The sequence below is a fragment of the Aegilops tauschii genome, chromosome 7 (assembly GCF_002575655.3).
Source record: "Aegilops tauschii subsp. strangulata cultivar AL8/78 chromosome 7, Aet v6.0, whole genome shotgun sequence".
NCBI lineage: Eukaryota > Viridiplantae > Streptophyta > Magnoliopsida > Poales > Poaceae > Aegilops > Aegilops tauschii.
In genome coordinates this window covers 285,708,681-285,718,132 of record NC_053041.3, presented here as the reverse complement: position 1 = coordinate 285,718,132, position 9,452 = coordinate 285,708,681, and the positions used below count along the sequence as shown (strand labels likewise).

At 43.5% G+C, this 9,452-nt stretch overlaps 1 protein-coding gene across 1 annotated transcript; it reads right to left on the bottom strand.

Moving 5' to 3' along the window:
- Positions 1-769: 769 nt before the first annotated feature.
- LOC141027097 (uncharacterized) lies at positions 770-8,907 on the bottom strand. The gene is made up of 2 exons (XM_073504026.1): positions 8,031-8,907; positions 770-1,077 (listed from the first exon to the last, which is right to left on the bottom strand). The coding sequence occupies exons 1-2, from the start codon at positions 8,905-8,907 to the stop codon at positions 770-772; spliced, it is 1,185 nt and encodes a 394-aa protein (XP_073360127.1).
- Positions 8,908-9,452: the final 545 nt, after the last annotated feature.

The following is a 9,452-nucleotide window of genomic DNA, read 5'->3' as shown; positions in this document are numbered from 1 at the left end:
AATTTCAGTTTCTTCTTCAGTTGCAGCCTGGGTCTTCAATTCTTCGGCAGCAATGTCATCAGCACTAGTGGCTGGAATCTCTTCATGAATAGACGGAGTGAGGTGAGGTTCGTCAGAGCCCATTTGAATTTCAGTATGCACTGGGGACTGAGGAATTTGTTTTAGAGGAGTGAACAAAGGGGAATTGGGGTGCTGACTTTCCCAAAAGTCATCATTCATCACAGGTGTTGTGCTCCCAATGTTCACATCCTCATCTTCTTCACTCATTTCATCAATGTCGGCCTCTTCAGCTGTGAACTGATTCTGATGCAGAAGGAATATCTTCATCGGATCCGCTTGGGATCACATAGTCTTCACCTAAGGGAACGAGTTCCTTTGATGGCATGCATGAGACTGGAACAACATCAATTGGATTCTCAAAAGAGCTTGTCAATTTCTTCATCTTCTTCGGAGCTGAATATTCTGATGAAGTTGATGCTTTCCTTTTCTTCACAGCTGCACGCTCTGCAACCTTGGTCTTCTTAGATTCTGATGCAGAAGGAAGAATTGGACTTAGTGTAGGTGCAGGAGGAGCAGAGGAAATTGGTTCATTTTATTCAGGCACAACTGATGTAGTTGCCCTGGCATGATCAGTTTCTTTAGGCATAGCGGTTGAAACTTCAGCTGGCCTGACTATTTCTTCAGGCGCAAGACTAAAGGTTTCCCTAGCAGTTTCATCAGCGGCTGGAATGCAGTCATCTGCCCTGGTACTAGTAGTTTCATCAGCAGCCTAATTTTCATCAGCGGTGCTGGCATGTTCTTCAGTCGGCTGGGCAGATGCTTCATCTTGAGGAATTTCAATGTGCGTGGGAGCAACATTGGAAGAAAATACTTTCGCCAATTTGACAAATCTGACTTTGGCTCCAAGCCAGTGTGCACGGTAGGTGTCAAATTCATCACTGAGATTTTTGATCTCAGTTTGAGTAGCAATGAGTTTGTCAGTGGTCATTTTCACAATGTTCTTCTTCAGAAGGCGCTCCTTCTTGTACTGCGCTTTATTCAACTGCCCGGCCTTCTTGAATTTCCATTTTTCTTTGCCTATGAAGGCGGAAAGCACATGACTTTGACCAGGAGTAAGATTGAAGTCAGGCATAGGAGTGTTGGGGTCCTTGTGCTAGAGATCAATGTACTCAAGGATCAGCTTTGGATCCAGCATCAATGGCACATTACTGCCTTTGGCTCTAGCGGCCCTGTGCTGCCTGTCTCTGATGATTTCAGTGAGTTCATCATCATCAACTTCGTCGTCATCAGACGACACTTGGAAGGCGACCTGCTTCTTGTGAGGACTTGGTCGAGAACCTTGTCCAGCAGTGGCCTTAGTCTTCACCAGAGTGGGGCCAGTTGAAGAATGTGGAGGAGCTGAAGAACTTGCAGAGGCTCCTGAGGCAATAGAGATGCATGTTGTCCTTTGGCACGAGGCGGAATGCACAAGTTCTGAGGATTTGGAAGGAGGAGCTGAGGACTTGGGAGGAGCTGGTGCAGCTTGAGGAATTTGCCGTGAGGGCTTTGTGGAGCTGCGCCGTGAGGGCATTGCAGATGAGCTTGGCTGTGAGGACATTGGTGCAGAAACCTTGGGCTTGTATGCGGGCTTCTTGGGCATAGCCTTCTTAGGCTTGCTAGCAGAGGCCTCAACAGCAGCAGCAGCAGAATCTTCATTGAATTTCTTCACTGCTTCTTTTGCCACTTTGGCCAGCTTGGCTTGACGCTTGGCCCATTCCCTTGGAAATTCTTCACCTCTTCTGATGCTAGAGGGATCGGCTTCTTGGCCTGGTGCCAATGGAGGTCTTGGGCATGGAGGGTGTATAGCGAATTTCTTCATGTACTTGGGTGTAACATAGCGATATTCACTCCATTCTCTGGCCCATCTCCTCTCTATCCTCTGAATGCGTACTTTACGCTCATTCTTGGTCTCGTTGCCATGTTCGGCCTCATCAGGAGTGCAATATTCATCGTAGATATCCTCAGGGATTTCAAACGCCGTGTTGACTTCCAATTTCTTTCCTCCCTTCTGAGGTTTCTTGCCGTCAGCCATTTTCTTCAGCTGAGGAATCTGAACAATAGAATTCTCTGAAGAGGTATGCAACTTTTCTTCGAGGAACGCTGCAAATGAGTTAAGTTGATGAGAACATAGAGATTCAGCAGCGGACATGTGTACCTATGAATAGAATATAGTTGCGAAGAATTTGGAGAGGTCATATGCGTTCTCAGAAGTTTTTGCAAAAACAACAAGTTTGAGGAATTTGGCCAGATGAGTATTGAGGAATTTCACTAAGCGTTCTTTGACTTAGGTTCCAGAGTTGTATAGATTGAAAATCCACACAATTGAGAAATCTTGAAGAAAATGTTGCATAGGGAAACAGATCAAGAACAGATGTAGAGTAAGGTGTTTTGTGTGTGAAGATTTGAAGAATAAACAACTTTTGAAGATTTTGTTGGAAACACCAGAATCAACAAGGGAAGTAAAAGCAACTTTTAATTACCCTTGATGAAGAACACGATGAACTGTGAAGTGTAGATTTAGAAGTTCGTCAGTTTAGATCTTCCACGCCCTAACTTGGCAGAGGAAGACAGCTACGGCGGCAGCGGAGTGAGAAATCCGCGGCCGACGCGAGTATGACGGCGACGAGGTCGAGGCAGTGAAGCTCTTCCTCACCGGCAACGATGGAAGTAGTGACGGCGCTAGGTTTTGTGAGCTCGAGCGAGGGAACGAGGTCGAGCAGAGTAAAACCGAAGTGAGGAAGGGAGGGGGTATTTATAGCCGTGGTGAAAAACTGCTCGCCCGAGGAAATTGGACGAACGTGCCCCTGACCCTTCTCATTCACGTGACATGTGTCACCCACGTACTGAGAGGTGGCAATCGTGCGAGATCGTGGGTGAATAGATAAGTCCATCAGGGAATGTGGAAAGGTTTGGGCGGCAAAAGCCGAAAATTCAGATAAGATAATTTTAATGTTTCGTTCGCAAATTCTTCAACTAATAAGGACACAGTGAAGATTTTGAACGAGTTTCAAATAGAACACACATGAAGAGCTTGTGAATAGACTGGGTTGAGTTTAGCATAGAGGGGGAAGGGAACGATCACATTCACTTAGCAGAAAAGGCAACATGAAGAATTAGCAATAAGTGAATGTTGTAGAGGACATAAACTCATATATATATATAGCCAATGAAGAAAAACGATGGAATTAGTGAAGATAATGCAAAGTTGAAGAAATTGAACAACTGAGGAATTTCAAAAATGAGGAAAAACTCAAATTGAAGATTTTCAACTTTTGTTGGTGGCGTGACCCACCGTATAAGAATGATGATTTCAGACACCGCGTACAATTGTCGTAGGGTTCTGAGAATCAAATTCTTCGTTAATTTCTTCACACTTAGAGTGTTAGTCTTCATTTATTGAAGAAAAACGTTTCTTCGTGTGTTGCACATCTAAGTCATCAATTTTGCATAAGTGTTAGGATGTGTGTCCTTTTAAAAGGACATTCGAGGATTCTAGGATATTTAGCTCACAACGCAATTTGCTAAATCTCTTCTCATCCAAGGGCTTTGTGAAGATATCTGCTAGCTGTTCTTCAGTCTTCACATGCTCAACAGAGACGTCGCCCTTCAACACATGATCACGAAGAAAATGATGACGAATCTGAATGTGCTTTGTCTTCGAGTGCTGAACTGGGTTATGAGCAATCTTGATAGCACTCTCATTGTCACAATAGAGAGGCACATTCTTCACATTAACGTTATAGTCCTTGAGGGTTTGGTTCATCCATAGCAATTGAGCACAACAAGAACCAGCAGCAATGTACTCATCTTCACCAGTAGACAGTGATATGCAGTTCTGTTTCTTCGAGGACCAACAGACCAAGGATCGTCCGAGGAAATGGCATGTGCCTGATGTTGACTTGCGGTCCACACGATCACTAGCATAGTCAGAGTCTGAATATCCAATGAGATCAAAAGCCGAGCCCTTGGGATACCATAATCCAAGTGTTGGTGTGTGAGCTAGATATCGAAGAATATGCTTAACAGCCTTATGGTGTGATTCCTTCGGTGTAGCTTGAAATCGGGCACACATGCAAACACTAAGCATAATATCTGGCCTAGATGCACATAAATACAATAAAGAGCCAATCATGGAGCGGTATACCTTTTGATCGAAGTCAATACCATTTTCATCGGTGCATAGATGGCCATTTGTTGGCATAGGGATTTTGATGCCTTTGCAATCTTGCATGCCGAATTTCCTCAATATATCCTTGAGGTATTTATCCTGAGATATGAATATGCCATTGCGCTGTTGACGAATTTGAAGACCTAAGAAGAATTTCAATTCTCCCATCATAGACATTTGGTATTGTTCACTCATCATATAGGCAAATTCATCACTGCAACGTTGGTCAGTACAGCCAAAGATGATATCATCAACATATATTTTGCACACAAACAATTCAACATCATAAGATTCAGTGAAAAGAGTTGGGTCAAGTGAACCAGGTTTGAAGCCTTTCTTCATGAGGAATTCCTTCAAAGTATCATACCACGCCCGAGGAGCCTGCTTGAGGCCACAGAGGGCCTTATTGAGTGTGTAGACTTGATCAGGATGCTTTGGATCTTCAAAACATGGGGGTTGAGCAACATATACTTCTTCCTCAAGCTTACCATTGAGGAATGCACTTTTCACATCCATTTGATATAAGATGATGTCATGATGGTTAGCATAAGCAAGTAATATGCGAATAGCCTCAAGTCTAGCAACAGGTGCAAAAGTTTCATTGAAATCAATTCCTTCAACCTATGTGTAGCCTTGATCTACAAGTCGTGACTTATTCCTCACCACAAGGTCATTTTCATCTTGCTTGTTGCGGTAGATCCACTTTGTGCCAATGATATTGTGCTTGCGAGGGTCTGGACATTTGACCAGTCCCCAGACGTTGTTGAGCTCGAATTGATGTAATTCCTCTTGCATAGCTTGAATCCATTCAGGCTCCAGAAATGCTTCATCTACCTTAGTGGGCTCCGTGATAGAGACGAAAGCAAAGTGCCCACAAAAGTTAGACAAATGTGAAGCTTTTGAGCGTGTGAGAGGACCTGGTGCATTGATGTCGCTGATGATTTTCTCAATCTGCACTTCATTTGCGACGCGAGGATGAATGGGTTGTCGTCGAGGAATTGGATCAGCATTTTCTTCAGCACCATTTTCCTCAGGTGCATCAACATGATGTTCTTCACGTTCTGGAATGACTTCTTCAGCAGATTCTTTGGTAGGAATGACATCCTCAGTTGCCTTGAACTTGATGGTTTCCTGAGGTGACTGTTCATCTAGCACAGGAGGTAGGTGCTCTCTTTGCGAGCCATTAGTTTCATCGAACCGCACATCTACAGTTTCAACAACCTTGTGGTGAACGGTGTTGAAGACTCTGTAGGTGTGCAAGTCCTTTCTGTAACCAAGCATAAAACCTTCATGTGCTTTCAGTGCAAATTTAGAATTGTGACGAGGATCTCTAATCCAACATTTAGCACCGAAGACTTTGAAATAACTCACATTGGGTTTCTTGTCAGTGAGGAGTTCATATGCAGTCTTTTTGAAGAATTTGTGAAGATATACCCTATTGATGATGTGGCACGCAGTATCAATTGCCTCAATCCAGAAGTGACGAGGCCTCTTGTATTCATCAAGCATAGTACGAGCCATCTCAACAAGAGTCCTGTTCTTGCGCTCCATGACGCCATTGTGTTGAGGAGTATACGGAGCAGATAACTCATGAGTAATACCAAGTTCATCAAGATAGTCATCAAGACCAGTATTCTTGAACTCAGTTCCATTGTCACTTCTGATGTGCTTGATCTTCACACCAAAGTTGGTTGAAGCCCTCGAGGAAAATCATTTGAAGACTTCCTGCACTTCACGTTTGTAAGTGACATTATGCACCCATGTGCAACGAGAGTAATCATCAACAATAACAAAGCCATATATGGATGCTTCATTAGTGAATGCAGAGTAATGGTTAGGACCAAAGAGATCCATGTGAAGCAATTCAAATGGTCGAGTGGTAGTCATGATAGTCTTTGCTGGATGCTTGGCCTTGGTCATCTTTCCAGCTTCACAGGCTCCACACAAGTGATCCTTGAGGAATTTGACATTCTCAATGCCAATGACGTGCTTCTTCTTCGCGAGCGTGTGCAAGTTCCTCATGCCAGCATGACCTAGTCGTCGATGGCATAGCCAGCCTTCTGAAGCTTTTGCATGTAGACATATAGCTGGTTGTGGTCCTGTAGAGAAATCAACAATATACAGATCTCCTCTCCTAAGGCCTTCGAAGGCTTTGGAATTGGTCAGCTTCCATGATAACAACCATATCAAGATCACAAAGGATTGAGACTCACATGAGGTTGAATCTTAAGGACTCGATAAGCATGACTTTGTCCATGTGTCGATCCTTTGAGATCACAACCTTACCTAGACCCAATACCTTGCTTTTTCCGTTGTCAGCATAGGTGATATGCTTTAGATGTGATGGAGATAAGGGAGCATCCATCAATAGATTCTTGTCACCAGTCATGTGATTCATACATCCACTATCGAGGACCCACTCAGTGGCTTTGGGTAGATCATCCTGCAGATGAATTAGTGCAACTTATGAACTCATATAATTCATCAGTGAAGAATATGACATCAATTTCATCAGATCAATAGAACAGATAAAGAAGTATGAGGACGTGAGAAATGAGGATTCATTTCTTCATGATTAGCTTGCGTCCTTTCAGGCAATATTCAGGTCTCCAGCAAATTCTTCACACGTTTAAGTTCTTCTGGAGACCTGACCCTGCATAAGAGATTAGTTCTTTTTCTTCACCACCCACATCTGAAGGGGTGGCAAAGAGTTCATCATTCTGCAAGCTCCATAAGAGAAAGGCGGCATAGAAGCCAGTCCACTTCATTTCACATAAGAGGAGTTAGGGTAAGCATATGAATAAGCAGAGAAATTCTTCGAGGACTTATGAACATAATGGTTTGAAGAATAATGCTCATATTCATAGCCCTTAGTTCTTCCCTGTGAAACAGAAGTTTTAGCATGATGATGTTCATGTGAGGATTTTGATCCTTTTGAGGAATTTGATCCACGTGAGGAATTCGGTCCGTATGATGACTTGGATCCATATGAAGAATTTGGTCCATATGAAGAATTTATCTGGGGTTCCTATTCTTCACAGGTGGTGTCATGATGACATTCACCTGAAGACTTTCAAGGCACCTTTTGGGAACCCAGATGTTCTTCATAGGGGAACCGTTTCTACAGCTAGTGCCAACATATCTAGCAAATACTTCACCATTCTGATTTTTGAACAGTTTATAGTTTGAGTCAAATGACTCATCAGAAGAATGAGGAGATTCACATGTAAAGCTAGATAAAGTAGATGGATCTACTGGAGGTCCCTTTGCAGCAACCCATGAGGTTTTGGGGAGCTTCTCAGGCTTCCAGTATGTTCCATCAGCATTGAGTTTCCTCTCAAAGGCAATACCCTCTTTCCTAGGGTTCCTGTTGACGATCTTCTTTTTAAGCACATCACAAAGAGCCTGATGCCCTTTGAGGCTTTTGTACATGCCTGTCATATACAATTCCTTCATCCCTGCATCGTCAGTTATACTAGAAACATCCTCAGATGAGGACTTAGTGATAGCAGAGACAGGTGAAGAACCATTTGAACATTCAGGTAAAGAATTAGCAGATTCACGTTCAATGCACTTCAAACATGGAGGAATGAATTCTTCCTGAGCAGCGCTGATTTGTTGAGCAAGTAATGAGTCACGCTCCTTATAAAGATCTTCCTAACTCACCCTTAGCTTCTCAAGATCTTGCTTTCTTTGAAGAAATTCATAAGAAAGCTTCGCATTATTAGATAAGAGAGTGTTATGATGACTTTGAAGGTTGTCAAACTTAGACTAAAGTCTCTCAAGTTTTCAGTCAAGGTTTTAGTGCGATCCATTTCTTCACCCAACATATCATCACTTTTATCTAGCATGTTTTGAACCTTTTCAAAAGCCTTTTGTTGTTTCACAGCAATCTTAGCAAGTTTTGAGTAGCTAGGCTGGAGGTTTTCATCAGATTCATCCTCACTTGATTCAGAGGAGGGATATTTGAGTACCTTGGCACCCTTCGCCATGAAGCAATAGGTGGGAGTGTAGTCATCATTGTCGTCGTCAGCCTTGTTGTGGAAGCCATTTACTTCAGTGTTGAAGATCGACTTGCTGACGAACGTAGTAGCGAGGGCTAGGCTCGCCACACCAGATTCTGACTCCTCAGATGCCTCCTCTTCCTCATGTTCCTCAGATTCAGCTTCAGAGTCCATTTCCTTGCCAATGAATGCCCGAGCCTTCTTAGAGCTACTCTTCTTGTGAGATGAAGACTTCGAGGATTTTGATGATGAAGACTTTGAAGATTTATTCTTCTTCTTTGAGTCATCCGAACTGTAATCCTTGTATTTCTTCTTCATTGTTTCCTTTCCCCACTGAGGACAATCTTGAATGTAGTGACCAGGTTTCTTGCATTTGTGGCATAGCCTCTTCTTGTAGTCACGGGATGAGGAATCATCACTTCTTGAGGATTTTCCAAAGCGACCACGCCTTGAGAACTTCTGGAATTTCTTCACGAGCATTGCTAGCTCCTGGCTCAGTTCTTCAAGATCACCAAGGCTGCTACCAGAATCTTCACCTTCAGATTCAGACACTGCCTTGGCCTTCAGGGCGTGTGATGTGCCATAGCTCGGACCATAGAGATCTCTCTTCTCAGCAAGCTGGAACTCATGAGTGTTTAGCCTTTCGAGGATATCAGCGGGATCAAATGACTTGTAGTCTCCACGTTCTTGTATCATTAGTGCCAGAGTGTCAAATGAGGAATCAAGCGATCTCAGCAATTTCTTCACCACCTCATTGTCGGTGATGTCAGTGGCACCAAGTGCTTGAAGCTCATTTGAGATGTTAGTGAGGCGATCGAAGGTTTGCTGAACATTTTCATTGTCGAGTCTTTTGAAGCGGTTGAAGAGATTGCGAAGAACGTCAACTCGAGAGTCACGCTGTGTCGAGACTCCTTCATTGACCTTGGACAGCTTATCCCGGATGAGCTTAGCTGTCTCCAAAGCACTCACTCTGCCATACCACCCTTTGCTCAGATGGCCACATATGATGTTCTTCGCTTGAGAGTCGAGTTGCTTGAATCTCTTCACGTCAGTAGCGTTGATGGTAGGAGTGACAAAGGGGACACCATTCTCCACAACATACCAGAGATCGTTATCAATTGCCTCAAGATGCATTTGCATCTTATTCTTCCAGTAGGGGTAGTCCGTCCCATCGAAGGTAGGACACCCAGCAGAGACCTTAATCATACATGCGGTCGACATAACTAAAACTCCAGGCGGTT